This window comes from Vulpes vulpes, chromosome 11, assembly GCF_048418805.1.
Source record: "Vulpes vulpes isolate BD-2025 chromosome 11, VulVul3, whole genome shotgun sequence".
Classification (NCBI taxonomy): domain Eukaryota; kingdom Metazoa; phylum Chordata; class Mammalia; order Carnivora; family Canidae; genus Vulpes; species Vulpes vulpes.
This window is the reverse complement of record NC_132790.1, coordinates 43,216,918-43,233,178: the sequence shown is the minus strand read 5'-3', so window position 1 is coordinate 43,233,178 and position 16,261 is coordinate 43,216,918. Positions and strand designations below refer to the sequence as shown.

Genomic DNA, 16,261 nt, shown 5'->3' with positions numbered 1-16,261 from the left:
CTCATATACAAATATAGGCATAGTTGATTCTTGTTATTCACAGGAGTCATGTTCTAGAAAGTCACCTCGAACACTGAAATAATGAATACTGAACCATTGTTCCTAGGGGAAATACAAGGTTAGGTTTTGTAAATGTTGACAATGAATGGCCCCAAGATGTGCCACTTTGGCATGTGGATCATTTTGAGCTGAAAACAATCAAGACCCAAAATTTTCAGGAATAAACTTTGACCTTCCCTCAACTGCCTAAAAGAGTTTGGGTAGAGGACCTGCTCCAGGAAGGGACTATTACCAGGGGTAACTATAGTATATTATAAAATAAGGGTGGGAGATAGTGAGGAATTTAGCGAAGTCTGTTAAAATTCTTCTCTCTGTCCCATTTTTTTCTGAGTGGCCCAGCCAACATCTGTTTACCTAACATATACTCTTTTTCATCTTCCTATGAATTGTTTTCCTTTCCTTTGAAGTCCCAGATTCCTTCCCCCTTCTTAGTTCAGGATGACATATATATCTCATTTTGCCTATCTTTGGAACCTGTCATGTTTATGTTGATTCTCCCTGTGTAAGCAAATTTGATTTTCTCACATCAATTTTATTCTTAGACCAACCAAAAGAATTTGAAGGGTAGAGGAAAACTCACCTCCCCTAACCCTCAAAACCCCCCAGTTTCTTCAAACCTCCAGTCACAATATTTTCATCGACAGATAAATATCCTTGGCTTATATATGTTTCTGTTTAAAGATATCTTATTCAATATCTATAGCTAATTCATTAACTTTGAACTCATGGCCAATAGCACTATAATTCATGCCTGAATGAAGCTTATCTAGTACATGTACTTCCTCTGTAAGTCACATCACAGCCTCCTTGCACTTGAGAACACTAGGCAGCACTACTCTGGGGGGCATTTTGACAGTTAAGTCACCAACAAAAAGCACACACACACACACACACACACACACACACACACACACACACAAGTGGCACTAAATAGACCACAAAGAGGATGTTTGTTTACAGTAAAGCTGAAACAAGAAGGCAGAGGGATTCTGTGTGTCCCTCCACTCACGCTCTCTCTCTCTCTCTCTTTCAAATTGATAAAAAATAATAATCTTTAAAAAAAAAAAGACAAGGATGCCTTGTTTGTCTAAGCTCAGCTGGGAATGTGTGCATTGGGTGACACAAATTCTCAGCTGCTTTATGCATTCCTGTAAATGACCACAAAAATTGATTTTGGTGTTACAAACAAATTTCAGTGAGTAGGCAAATTCACAAACATGGAATCTGCAAATAATGAGGATCAACCTCTATTTAATTCATCACCAAGACAGATGACCACAAAAAGATGGGAAAAAAAATCTATCGCTCCTTCACTATCTGCATCTGCCAACCTCCCAAACCTTGTTTCCTATCACTGGCACCCATACACTCTGCACTCTGGTCATATAAACATTCTCTCTTGAACTCCACATGCCCTCCCCACCTCCAGGCTTTCCATGCATTGTTATTCCCTGTGCTAAGGGCACTTTCTCTTAAGAAGCTTTCCCTGATGGTATACTGGTGTACTCCTCCCGAAGTTCTCCCCCAGCTGGGGCCATGTACACCTGCTGTGAACTTCCTCTGAGCCCTGCATTTCCCCTCTCATGGTGATGGCCTTGCTCATATGCTTGTTCTAATGTCTTCCCCATGAGCCATGAATTCTGTGGAAAAGGGCCTTGCCTGCTCTTGTTAGCACCATTTTACCAACACTTGGTACAATGCCTAGCACACAATAGGTGCCTAACAAACATCTGTATATCTTTGACCTAGACCATATGCTCTCCAGGGGAAGAGGATTTTTCTTCTACTTTCATTTTCAAATAGTCCTAGTAACATGTGTAATAGTGACCCCAACACCTCTGGAACCACACTTTACTGTTTATCAGCTTTCCTATTCTGCAAAGTGGAGTGATCACAATGTATCTGCCTCCCTAAATTGGTGCAAAGATTCTATGGGTTAAGATCAGTAAAGCACTGTGCCACACACATACTGAGCACCATGTAAGTGCTTGCTCTATCACCATCTTGTGATGGCATGTCATGTGATTTGCTGGGTCAAGGCTTACTAGATAGGTCAAGTGTATTGTGAGGGTCATTATCAGATAGAGTCTTAAAGACCCTAGCAGAATGCCCGGAGCATGGTGGCTGCTCAATACATGGCAGTTGTTGTCTCAAATCCCAAGTTGGTTAAATTAAATGCATATCAGTCCACAAGCCCTGGAGTACTAAGAATACAGCTTTATTTCCCTAGAGCAACTTAATTTATCTCTGTTTTCAAATTTTCTCCCTGGCACAAACCCTGGCATTGCACTGATGGGTCCCATTGGTTGCTTTTCTGGGATCCTGAGGCCTTTTCAGTGTGTTCTGGGAAAGCCCTGGGTATCTGGATCCCAAGTTGAGGCAGAGAGTCTGTGCTAATTGGGACAATAAATATCTCAGAGATGACCCATACCAACAGGTAGTTTGAAAACCAGATGTGGGACACTTGGGTGGCTCAGTGGTTGAGCATCTGCCTTCTGCTCAGGTTGTGATCCTCGGGTCCTGGGATCAAGTCCCTTATCAGGCTTCCCACAGGGAGCCTGCTTCTCCCTCTGCCGGTGTCTCTGCCTCTCTCTGTGTCTCTCATGAATAAACAAATAAAATCTTTTTTAAAAAATGAAAATCAGATGTGCCCCATGCCATAGCTTTGTCTCAAAAGGTAGAGTCATAACAACTGGGAGCAGAAGGGGCATTTGTCCCTGGGCTCCCACCTGCAGAGGTACCACAGATGTGCCAGTAGGAGGACTGGTCATCTTCATCTGTACTGAGTTTTTATCTACAGATTGGTGGTACTTTGAATATGTGAACACGTTTTCATTTTACTTTATTTTCATTTATTTATGGGCAATATCGAGAGTGGCAGGGTAGAGTACAAACACCCCAGCACCTCTATCTCTCTGTTTCACCCGGGAAACAGTCCCAGAAGACTGAGGCTAGAGCATCCTGCCAGCTCAGAGAGATGGTGATCTGAAAACAGAAATCACACTGAGTTCCAAGAAAAGTTATGATAGCTACATTTCTTATACTCTCACAGCTAGGAATATGCATAGAACAAGATTATTACACAATTATTTCTTTAGTTCTAACAGCATTGTAGTAAAAATAATCATTTTAGAAAAGGCTGAATTAGTATTCATTTCATCTTCCATGGCCCCAGTATCCGTCTTTAGTTTGTATCAATAGCACTGCTTTTGCAGAAGAGGAGTGTCTGGTTTAATAAATGAACTGGTGGGGCATGGAATAAATTTTAAATCATCCTGTCCCTGAGGCAAATCTTTTTAAAATGAAGGAATGATTTTTGTTTCTTCATTTATCCATAAGGTGACGCTGTTATACCCTTTTCCAGGAGTCTACACCCTCAAAACAGGCCAACAATTAAGATGAGAAAAAAAAAAAAGACATGTGAAGATTAGGAACAGTTGAGTATAGGGGATTTGTGTGGAACACGGCCAGAGAGAATTAGTATGGGGGGCAGCGGTGGTGGCTGGAGCTGATAATACAGAACAAAGAGGACCAAAGACATGCAAATTAACATGTCTTGGTGTTGAGAACACAGATTTGTCCTGTAAGAGGTCTATTCAATTCCAGTGCCCATGACTTGTGGTTAGCCTTAACTCTGCCCTGAGTCTCCTGGTCTGTATGTGGGGACGGGGAATATCCACACAGCATGTTGTTGTTTAGTGGAGGAAGTCTATAGGTCAGCCCCTGGCAGATGCCTCTCTACCTGTAAGACTCTACCCCAGTTTACGCAGGTGGAAGGGGAGGTTTGGGTGTGGGACCAGTGCTCACATACCTGCACCAGGCTCCAGCCTTGCTGACTCTTTGGTGCTTAGCACTGGCTGACAGTACTCTCATGGGAGGGTCACTCTTGGGGACTTTCTGAGTACAGGGCCTAGTAAAGAGACCAGCTCTTTCCATCTCAATTCTCTGCCAAAACAATGCCTCCTATACTCTCCTAGGTTGTCCTCCATCTGGATGGATGCTCTTTCCCTACAGTCCTCAATCTACAGCACCCCATCTGCTCACCTCGCTGCAACACCTCATCTCTGCCTCCCTCTGTACCATTTTGTCTTCACAGTCCCCCCTGTCACCGGAATCTGCCTCTTTCCCTAATCCTTTCATGCTAGGTGCTTGCTCAAAGGCACTCACATTCTCAGGACAGCCATACATGAAACCTGCCACCCTACGGGTGAGGATGCATTGAACCTGCCTGGCGTGCCCCCAAATGACTTCAGATTCCCCTCTCAGATGCAGATGGGCAGCTTCCTTCATCTCTTGGTGCTGATCCTAACAGTCTCTGTCTGCCAAAATTGTGCATACAAAACCAGGGCAATGTTAGGTTTTCACACTTGACAAAAGTCTACAGAGCATGTGCAATCCCACCCAAGAGACTTGGTGGCTTGGCCCATGGTACCTTTCCCCTCCTGCGTCCAAGTGCTGCTTTTCGAACTCCCAGTTTTTGTTAGGGGCATAATCCCATTCTACCTCTTCAGCAGCGATGTAAAAGGTTCTTATCATCCCGTACGGCTGCTCAGAAGGGTCCTTGTTGCCACAGCTGTTGACCTCATATATTTGATTCATGCCTCTCACGAAGTGGTGCATGGTGTAACAAAACACCCTGAAAATACCTGAAAGAGGAATGACTTGGCATTGTGTGCGGAACTCAATAGTTTTGGTAGTTTTGGTTTGCTAGCAATCTATAGCACTTTGTTCCCAAATAAATAACCGGTAAGGTGGATTTTTAAAATACCAGGTTTATATAGTATTTTAAAGCTGGACTCCAAGAGGAATAAATTACTTTGAATATTTTTACTTACCAGGGGAGAAAATACCACCTGAAATTCATCTGTAATTGAAAATGAAAACTTGCAAAGTTGCTACCAAGAAATAATTCCTCTGGGTCTTCCCTATTGTACACACATGTTAGAATAGAGTTGCTCCTGGAAAATCACTGATACATATGATTATCTTAGCCCAGCCCAGTTTAAAATGAACTAATTACCCGTAAGATTAATAGTCTAAACAAAGTTGAAATAAGGGCGCATTTCTGAAACCATGTGTTTTGCCCTAAAGGATTTCATAAACTATATAAAGTGAAATATACACATAAGGTATTATTACTAAAGCCAGGCATATTACTTTATTAAGCCTTGGAACAAAGGAGGTTCTCATTACCAATGGTAGGTTTACATTATACCAGATGAGAAGAAAAAGAAAGTCAACTAGATTTCCCTATACAATGCCCACAATCACATCATGTACTTTTATAAACTGATGCAATTTTCTAGATTGGCATCAGGTAGCTATATCTTAATTGAACTCACCAAAAAATCACATAAAATTATTGGAAGTTATTAACTGACAGTGGAATTACTGGGTCAATAAATCCTCCCTTTCGTAGACTCTGTTCTTAGAGACAAGCAAGGAGTGATTATTCTCATTATCATCTACAATGCGCAGTGATAGCTTTTATCATATTATGCATATCTAAATATTGCCAAATTACCCTTTGAGAATGACAAAAACCCATTGGTTCAGTGGGTACTTTAGCTGCCTCAGCACTGACCAGGACCCTCACGGGGAAGTCTCTTTGTGAAAACACACAGTAGACATTCTGAAGGCAGACATGGAAAGAGCTCCCTCTGTATGTTGTTTGCTAGTCAGCCCGTTATTCATGTGTTCATCGTGTTCTTTGCTAGCCAAGGAATTATCCTCTCTAAGAACAAAGAGGAATTTAAGGCTTTGATTGTGGTGATGGCTTCACTGATATATGCTTAACTCCCAACTCATCGATTTGTTCTTTCTTTTTATGCATAAATATCTGCTTATTGTTTTCTATCTTTTTTTCTTTGTTTGTTTTCATCCCCCTGGTAACCATCAGTTTGTGCCCTATAGCTAAGAATCTGTTTCTTGATTTCTCTCTCTCTCTCTCTCTCTTTTTTTTTTTTTTTTTTGTTATCCTTTCCTTTTTTTTCCTTTGCTCATTTGTTTTGTTTCTTAAATTCTACATATGAGTGAAATCATATGGTATTTATCTTTCTCTGACTAACTTATTTCACTGGGCATTATGCTCTCTATAGCTCTGTCCATGTTGTTGTAAATGGCAAGATTTCATTCTTTTTGTGGCTAAATAATATTCCATGGTATATATTACCACATCTTCTTTATTCACATTTGAGCTGCTTCCATATCTTGGATATTATAAATAATGCTGCTATAAACACAGGGGTGTATGTATCCCTTTGAATTTGTGTTTTTGTATTTTGGGGGGTAAATTCTCAGTAGTGTAATTCCTGGATCTTAGGGTAGTTCTATTTTTAATTTTTTGAGGAAACTCCATACTGTTTTCCAGAGTGGTTGCACCAATTTGCATTCCCACCAACAGTGCATTAAGGTTCCTTTTTCTCCATACCTTTGCCAAATCTTTTTGTTTCTTATGTTTTTTATTTTAGCCATTCTGATAGATGTGAGGTGACATCTCATTGTAGTTTTGGTTTGCAAACCCTAAGATTCTACCAAAAAACTATTTGAACTGATAAATGAATTCAGTAAAGTCTCAAGATGCAAAATCAATGTACAGAAATCTGTTGCATTCCTATACACTAATAATGAAGCAGAAGAAAGGGAAATTAAGAAAACAATCCCATTTACAGATGCACCAAAAACAATAAATTATCTAGGAATAAACTTAACCAAAGAGGTGAAATACCTGTACTCTGAAAACTATCAAACACTGATAAAAGAAATTCAAGATGATACAAAGAAATGGAAAGACATTCCATGCTCATAAGCTGGAACAACAAATATCGTTAAAAGGTCTATATCACTCTAAGCAATCTAGATTTAATGCAACCTGTATCAAAAGACCAACAGCATTTTTCACAGAACTAGCACAAACAATCCTAAAATTTATATGAAACCACAAAAGACCTCAAATAGCCAAAGCAATCTTGAAAAGAAAAAATTGAAGGCATCTCAATCCTAGATTTCAAGTTATATTACAAAGCAGTAGTAACTAAAACAGTATAGTACTGGCATAAAAATAGACACATCAATCAATGGAATAGAACATAAAACCCAGAAATAAACCCACAATTATATGGTCAGTCAATTTTCAACAAAGGAGAAATGATTATGCAATGGGAAAGAGACAGTCTCTTCAACAAATAGTGTTATGAAAATTGGACAGCAACACACAAAAGAATGAAACTGGACCACTTTCTTATACCATACACAAAAATAAACTCAAAATGGATTAAAGACCTAAATGTAGGATCTAAACCCATAAAAATTCTTGAAGAGAGCACAGGCAGTTCATATCTCTGACATTAGCCATTGCAACATTTTTCTAGATATGTCTCCTGAGGCAAGGGAAATAAAAGCAAAAACAAACTACCAAGACTACATCAAAATGAAGTTTCTGCACAGTGAAAGAAACAATAAAACTAAAACAATAATACTAAACCTACTGAATGGGAGAAGACATTTTCTTTTTTTTTTTTTGGTATATTTTTTTATTGGAGTTCAATTTGCCAACATGCGACATAACACCCAGTGCTCATCCTGTCCAGTGCCCCCTTCAGTGTCCGGCACCCAGTCAGCCCATCCCCCACCCACCCATCTCTCTTTCCACCACCCCTTGTTCATTTCCCAGAGTTAGGAGTCTTTCATGTTCTGTCACCTTCTCTGGTATTTCCCACTCATTTTTTCTCCTTTCCCCTTTAATCGCATTCACTATTTTTTATACCCCCCCCCCCCCATGAATGAAACCATATAATGTTTGTCCTGGGAGAAGATATTTTCAAATGACATATCCAATATATAAAGAAATGATACAACTCAATACCCTAAAAATAAATAATCCAATTAAAGAATGGGCAGAAAATATAAACAGACATTTCTCCAAAGAAGACGTATAGATGGCCAACAGACACCTGAAAAGATGTTCAAGACAAATATATATTAATTATCTATTTAATAAAGTGGTTAAAAAACAAAAACAAAGAAAAATATTTGAGTTGAAGCCTAGGATCTACTCACATTTGGGGAACTTTTTTTGGCCTATAGATATGGGACAGGAATTGGTAAAATGACCAAGCTATTAAGCAGTCACAGATTTATACTCAACACCAAATGTAAACTGGTAAACATTGTCATAAGCAGCTTAGAAGCTTGTAGGGTACATATGTAATACACAAAGTGCTGGAATAGTTAACCCATGTTCCTAAAATTATTCCAGCCAACTGTAGCTCTGAATGCCTGTTTCTATGGATTAAAACTGGCTATTTCCCTTCTCTCCCATCTTTGGTCTTGAAGAACATATTAAAAAAAAAAATCATTGTGCTTAAGGCATACCTTGATTAGGGTGATTCATAATTGACCAATTATACTAATGTAGAAAGGTTAAATACTCAGAGTCTATAAGGCAGGAGTTAATGGAGCTCCTAGTTTCAGGCAGTTCTTGGACAAAAGTTTTGAAGCCCAAGCCTTATTTTTAAAATTTTTTTTATAAATTTATTTTTTATTGGTGTTCAATTTGCCAACATATAGAATAACACCCAGTGCTCATCCCGTCAAGTGCCCACCTCAGTGCCCATCACCCAGTCACCCCCCCCCCCACCTCCCCTTCCACCACCCCTAGTTCGTTTCCCAGAGTTAGGAGTCTTTCATGTTCTGTCTCCCTTTCTGGTATTTCCCACTCATTTTTCTCCTTTCCCCTTTATTCCCTTTCACTATTTTTTATATTCCCCAAATGAATGAGACCGTATAATGCTTGTCCTTTTCCGATTGACTTATTTCACTCAGCATAGTACCCTCCAGTTCCATCCACATTGAAGCAAGTGGTGGGTATTTGTCGTTTCTAATGGCTGAGTAATATTCCATTGTATACATAGACCATTCTTTGGTCTTTATCCATTCATCTTTCAACAGACACCAAGGCTCCTTCCACAGTTTGAAGCCCAAGCCTTAAGTTTTTAACTGATGACACTGAGAGGCATCAAAACTGCATTTCTAGTGTGAAGTGGAGAATTAAACATCAATTCATAAAGGATACAGAATCAGCAAGTAAGTACTCCTCTTGGGTAGAATATTGGTTTCTTTTTTTTAAAGATTTATTTATTTGAGAGCGGGAAAGAGAGAGCAAGTGAGAGCACGTGAGGGGAGAGGCAGAGGGAGAGGGAGAGAGAGAATCTCAAGCTGACTCCCTTTCAAGAAAAGGGCTGGATCTCACAACCCTGAGATCATGACCTGAGCCAAAATCAACAGTTGGATGCTTAACTGAGTCACCCACATGGCCCATAACAGTTTCTTTTTAAGACTAATAAAAAAAAGTTGGGTTGGAGAAATATTTTGAATGCCCATAACATCTGCAATCCTTATTTTTCATGCGGCAGGTAGCATATGCTGCCACATATTGCTTCATATGTTTTATAAAAATTTCCCAATTATCTAATTAGCTTGGAAATCTCTAAGAGAAGGAATGAGTACTGGCACTTCAATGAGTCCTCCCTGGACTTCAGACCCAATGCAGCTTAATACAGTTTACCCTCTAGGGAAACCAGAGGTGCCCAACAAAATGAAAATGGAGAAGTCTCCAAACAACTTATCAAAAGGCTACTATCAGTCTCTAGGGAAGGGAAACTAGGTCATGTCCATAACCAGAAAGCATCTATGGGCTGTCCGTGTGTGGTGCAAAAGTTGGTGCTTAAAGGGAATAAGAAATATCCTCTTCCTTGGGGCTGAATCATTCCTGGGAATGAATTAAGAGCACTCTCCTAAGATTTGTGTGAGAAGGTCATTTAGGGAACTTCCATTTCTCCTTTGTGCCATTTTAGATACTTCTCTATTCTTTATATTGTGTGTCTGGAATAAAATAGCTGGGATTGTCTGATTGGAACCAAGGCTATTTGTCCTGCTATAGGCCTTGGAATGCTCAAATTCAACCAATTTCTTCTAGAGTATATGCCTGAAGATAGGAGTTTGGTCACCTGAGATGGTCCTGCCAAGTTTACCTGCGTGGTCCGGCTGCATGAACACCGTTGTGGAGGTATGCGGAAACAGGGCTAGGGTGTCGCGATGAGTCCCTCGTAGGTGGATGGTGTTCCCTTGAAAATAAACTCCATGCATATCAGTGTCGGTGCCCATTCCAATCATATGCCAGGAAACTCTATCTTTTTTGCACATGCTTAGGCCTGGCTGGTTGCCATACATATAGCCATTGATCGCTAAGGAAAGGAAAAAGATAGAGCCCACTATGATCTCGTAGGTACTGAAGACGCACCATTTTCGTTGAGGATTATCAGTGTGTGTGTGGGAAGGGGGCAGGCTGTTCAAGTGTTCAAGTTCAAACTGTTTACAGAAGCTTCTAACTACAAGAGAGTAAATAGTAATGGAGAAAAGTCACACAGTGAACCAATCCAAACTGGAGACTAAATTGAACAATGAATAATGAAAACACACTAAAATTGTGATGTTATACTTAACAATGTATATGCAAGGGCACAAGTTCTAAGAATCAATAAGGAATAAATCAGGTTGTTTTCTGGCATAATTTTTTCTGACAAAATTGTTTGATAGTGTAATATGATATCCTGCAATTCACATTTTAGTTTTGCAGATTTTTTAAAGCATCATCCTTGTAAAAATATTTATGAACTTCATTCATTTTCCCAAAGCCTGCTCCAGAATTCTTGATTTGAAAACCATTTTTTGAGGTTATTATCCTATTATCTCCCGTGTCTCTCCCTCAGATTGTTAAATCATTTAATTTTGTTAGATCTTCATCTGCCAAGGGATTTGCATTTGATTCCAGAAGTTGCCAGATATCCCTTTACTGATTTCATGCCTGTAATGATTTGCAATTGATTGACATTGTATTTGCACATCTGGTCAGTGGAGAGGGATTTTTTGCAGGGGAGAGGGGTGCTAAGTCTATGAGAGGTTAGTCTTTGAGGAAATAATTTTGTCTTTTGATAACTTTTATTTCCCTACCTCGATAAAATAACTGAAGGGACTTTGAATAATGATGACTTAATAATGAAGACCTGTATCTCCAGAAACGAAAGTTGGTTTCCTCTTTTATATCAACTTCAATCCACTGATAGTGACTACCTGGAACAGTGCCTTGAAAAGAATTTAGAAACCACATTCTCACTCTATGAGGGATAAATATATTAACTGAATAGCACTGTTTGAGGGGGGACTATACATAATTATGTCTCATGCTTGATGTCCCTTGGAGAGATAAAAATTCTATCCACACCCTACTCCTTACTAGTGCCCATAGTTAAAAAGAACAACTATCATACATATGAATGATCTTCTTTTATGATCCCATTATCAGATAAAATTACTTTTTATTTCTGTGTCTGCAGAACCAGTAGTACTGGGCAATTTTACTCAAATATCTGGGACTTTCAGTAGAAAGTCTAAGAAGCCTAGAGGCTTCTGAGAAGAACATGGTATCTTCTGAAAAAACTCTTTGATAATTATATAAATTATCTTTTTTTGCAAATTATATAAATCTTGTCCATTGAATTTTAGAGAGATTTTGTAAATTGGGGTGCTAATAATTTAGTCCTTGACTGACTGGTAGAGAATCTTCTCTTGCTTTGGAACTCTAGTTCAAATCCTCTCTTTCTGGACCATCCATTCATGAACTCAACAAATACTTTTGTTTTCTGTTTTGTTTTGCTTTTTAACAGTACTCTAAAAATTTATAGAAAGAATGATGTCATTGCTGGTTATAGTGTCAGGTAAAGGTAGCCAAAGCCCATGATAAGGTAAAGAAGTTACACTGTTCTGCCTTCTTGTGTACACAGTCCATATTTGTTGACAAGGCCAAGAACTACTGTAGGTAGGCCTCTTTTTTGTCATAAAATATCCCCAAAGGCAGCTCACAAGCCGTTGGGGATCCGTTGGGGATACCCCCTAGAGAAAGAGATCAACAAATACCTTTGAATATAGACTAATGTTTATCTCTAAAGTAATGTAAAGCACTGTCTACTGTGTAAGGCACTTTCTCTTTGGTACTGTTGCCATCATTCTTCCTTTTACTCCAGTCAAGCAAGCCTAGAGATAGCATTTAATTTATAATTAATGTAAAATTTAAATTAAAATACATTTCTTTCCCCGCATTTTGTTTTAAAGGTGGCATACTCTGCTTGTCCAAAATATGAGAGTGTATTTCACATTGTCAAACCAGGGTGGGGATGGATGTGATGAGATCCATTAGGGTTTAATGCTTTCTCTTTACAGGCCACTCTTACAATAAATTTCTTTTGCAATTGAGTTTCCCATGAAGAAATTACTATGTTTTTTCTCATTTCTACTTTATTTCCTCCCCCACCTCTCCTTTTTTTTTTTTTTTTTTTTTTTGGCTACTAGGAAGGTTAGAAACAAATTTCATTATTCAGTTATAACAACAATTTTGTAGAAGATGGTATTGAAAATGAGTTACTCTGTGCTCTTCATTGGTCCAAAAGGAGATTATTGGCATAGAACACTTAGGACTATAGGGATCTGTGAGCTGGCTGCTGTGGGTCACTTGGAACTTTGGAGTTTTTTGGACTTCCTTGTGGGGAAGGGAGAGTAGGGACTATTTTGTTATTTCCATGTAATGTCTCAAAGGCAATAAATAGTTGTTATCCTTGGTTCTAAAGCAAGCAATTTGGCTCCTGTTATCTTAGAGTGCTTGGTTTAGCCCCTTTGTTGACAGCACTCTTAAAATTGTTTGAGTTTGAACTCTCGCTAATTATTCTGTCACTTTGGGTAATGTGCCCAAGACCAAGGAGAATCCTGTGTTAGTCACACCAATTATGAGGTGGTTTGCCACTGTTACAACAGATATAAGAGATACAGAGAAGGGGAATTAAATAATTCCTTCTAAATAAGATCTGGGATAGGAATGGGTAGCGTTTTAAAAATTAGCACTTTAGACATTCCTTCATGTAACTTGATAAGAGATGCTTTGCTGTTTAATGTTTATCTCTAATGATCACTGGATTATCAGACTTAATGATGTGATTACAAACCCAAGGGAGGGCATTCTGTCAGTAATTTTCTACTTTTATAATGTACTGTGATCTTTGCAAGTTCATATTTTGTGTTGCTTCATCTCAAGCTAATGAAGTATTTCAGAAGTGTTAATTAAATTTCACAACATCCTTGGGAGATAGGGAGGTTTCACCATCCCTTCTGAGATGACGTCATGAAAAGATTTACTCGTGACCAAGAACAATATCCAAGAAAACAAAATTAAGATATCATTTCCACTTCAAATGCAATTACACCTTTCCCTTACAGAAAAGAAAGTCATTTTTCATACCATGCATTCGGTTGGACTTCACAAAATCCTTGTCTTCTTTGTCAACACTGAAGGGGCGCCATGTAAACCTCTGAATGTTTTCGTCAAGGTACCTGCTCAGATTCTCATCAAAGACTGTGAACAGTAGGTAAAATTCCTTATCTATTCCTTTCTACAGGGAAGAAAGAAATGAATGTATTAATGTAATGTAAGAAAGAAATGAATGTATTAAAAAGTACACCTTGGAGGAATTCTTATTTCTACTTCACTTTCAGAGTTAACCCGAAGTAACTGAGGACCAACATCAGCTATGGATTTACTGGGTCATTTTATCAATCAGGATGTTGAGCATGATTCTGATAAATTCATTTTATGCCCTATATAATTTCATCTTTCTCATTATATCCTTCTTCCTCCCCATGAGACTTGCTCAGAGGTGATAAGTCCTTGCTCAGAAGCTTTCCTACACTGTGGGACTCCTGTTTTCAACCTAGTCATCACTCTCTTAGTCTGCTTACCAGGGCTTCCATGCCCTGGCCTCTCTCTCCAGGTTCATCTCCTTGTCCTCATCCCTTGCTCACTCCAGCTACCCTGGTCCTTTGCTTTTCTATGATCACTCAGCTTCACTCCTGCCTCAAGGACTTTTCATGTGCCATTCCCATTGCCAAAAGTTCCTCCCAGGTCTTGCCTGGCTCACTCCCTTACTCCATTCAGTTCTTTGCACAAATGTCACCTCCTTCGAGGGCCCTTCCCTGACCACCCTGTCTAAAACGGTCGTCTGGCTTCCACCTTGCCTGCAAACTTACTCACTCACCCCCCACTGTACTCTTCATAGCACTAGTCTCCATGGGAAATTATATTTTATTTATGAACTTATTTTTTTTATTGTCCCACTGCATTGTAGCTTTGTGAGTGTAGGGACATGTAGGGTTCCTCTCTGCGTCCCCAGTTTGAAAAAAATGCCTGGAAAAGCAGGTGCTCTACATGTTTTTGAGTGAAGTAATGGGTTCATATAACCCATGGGGCTTTGCTAGATTGTATTAACATAAGTTGAAATTGAGGGGACCATGGATTACTTCTCACTGTATGTATTCCTAATCTATTTATTTGAGCACGTCTGACCACACCGTATCTTGCGTTGCTGAAATATGGTTTTCTTTAAAGCTGAACCAGAGAAGTGACTGTATTTTCTGTCCCTCAGCCATCTTCCTGTTTCTAATGTGCTCCCCTCCAACCCACCCTTTACCCTACTGCCTGCTCCGGAGGGACCCCCAGCAATGCCACTGATCATATCTCTCTTTCTCTGAAACTGGAAAGTCCAATCTAAACTCAGAGTGATCTAGTCCTTGCCTACCTGCCCAGCCTGATCTCTTGGCCCTTCCCTCCTGGCACTTTGACAGAAGTGAGGCCAAGCTCCTTGCAGCAATCTAAACTTGCTATGTTCTACAGGCCTCCATCCTTCATGCATTCAACTTGAACACCACCACCCTCAAAGGTCAGTTTAGCTGTCCTGCCTCTGTGATGCTTTCCTGATGTATCATTCAAGATGTGGGTACTCTTTGCTCTATTCTCATACCATTCCTTATATACACTTACTGATTTATCATGTGGTGTTTTAGAAGGCAGTAGTTTAAGATCATGGGCTATGAAAAGAAACAATGAGGGCCTAAAAGTAAAATATAAAAACTGGGGGAGTAATAAAAGGTCAAATATATTTTAAAAGATTATGGGCTATGGGTTCTAATGTCATTCTGCTTAATTCACTGTGGAAACTGGGGCAAGCGATTTACTCTGTCTAAGCCCTAATTCCCTCCTTTGCAAAAAGGAGAGTAAGAGTACTTATCACTTCCTATTTCTTGGTGAAGGTTAAATTAGATAATATAGGTAAAGCACTCAACACAGCATCTGGAAAATCCAAAGTGCTCAATGTTAATTGTGATTATTAGCTATGATTGCAACTGTCCATAAGACAAGAAGGAACTGCTAAAAGGTGTTGAGTTGAAGAACCTCACTTGGAAGGTAACTGAGTCAATGTGGGTGGGAAATTAACCCAGGAAAAGGTTGGAAAGTAGGTGATGGGACCCTGTGTGATGGTTAATTTTATGTGTCAACTTGACTGGGCTCCAGTGCCCAAATAATAGGTCAAACATTGTGCTGGGTGTTTCTATGAAGATGTGTTTGGATGAGATTAACATTTGGAGTTGATAGATGGATAAAGCAGATTGCTCTCCCCAGTGTGGGTGGGCCACATCCAATCTGTTGAAGGTCTCAATGGAACAAAAAGTCTGATCCTTCCACAGGTAAAAGGGATTTACTCCTGCCTTTGAAATGGGACACTGACTTTTTTCTGCCTTCATATTCAAACTCAAACATAGGCTCTTCTTGGATCCTGAGCCTGCTGGACTTTTCTGTCTCCTGGGTCTCTTGCTTGCCAACTCTCTGCAGATCCTGAAATTTGTCAGCCTTCATAACCATGTAAGCCAACTCCTTATAATAAGTCTGTTTGTGTTTATATGTACATCCTCATGGGTCTCTTTCTCTGGAGAACTTGGATTAATCCACCTGGCCACTTGTGCATAGGATGCATCTTAGTGAGGGTTAGTATCCACAGCACAAAGCTCTTTTGTGAAGAGCACTTACATATAATAGTATGTTTTAGGCTCCCATAGCAGCAAGGAAACTGGGAGGTCTGAACCATGATCCATCTCACAACTCTGAGTGTTTAAATGTGGATATGGGAAATGAATTTTGCAAATAAGGTTGTCCTGGAATTTTTAGTGTCTACTTGCAGGCCACACATTTAATGTTTGAGTTGTGTAATGTGACATTTTCTGCTACCTAAACTTCTTAATATGATTTTGAAGATAGAAGTGCTTA

General features: G+C 39.4%; 1 protein-coding gene across 2 annotated transcripts in view; it reads right to left on the bottom strand.

Moving 5' to 3' along the window:
• The window catches only part of HEPHL1 (hephaestin like 1), an 87,242-nt gene that overhangs the window by 34,425 nt on the left and 36,556 nt on the right, over positions 1–16,261 (bottom strand). The window contains exons 10-12 of one of the 2 annotated variants that reach the window (XM_025993237.2): positions 13,406–13,556; positions 10,092–10,304; positions 4,493–4,706 (exon numbers count right to left, since the gene is read on the bottom strand). In XM_025993237.2, the coding sequence (XP_025849022.1) occupies positions 4,493–4,706; positions 10,092–10,304; positions 13,406–13,556 (578 nt within the window). The remainder of the gene's footprint in view (positions 1–4,492; positions 4,707–10,091; positions 10,305–13,405; positions 13,557–16,261) is intronic. The other variant, XM_072726186.1, reaches the window with a different exon arrangement.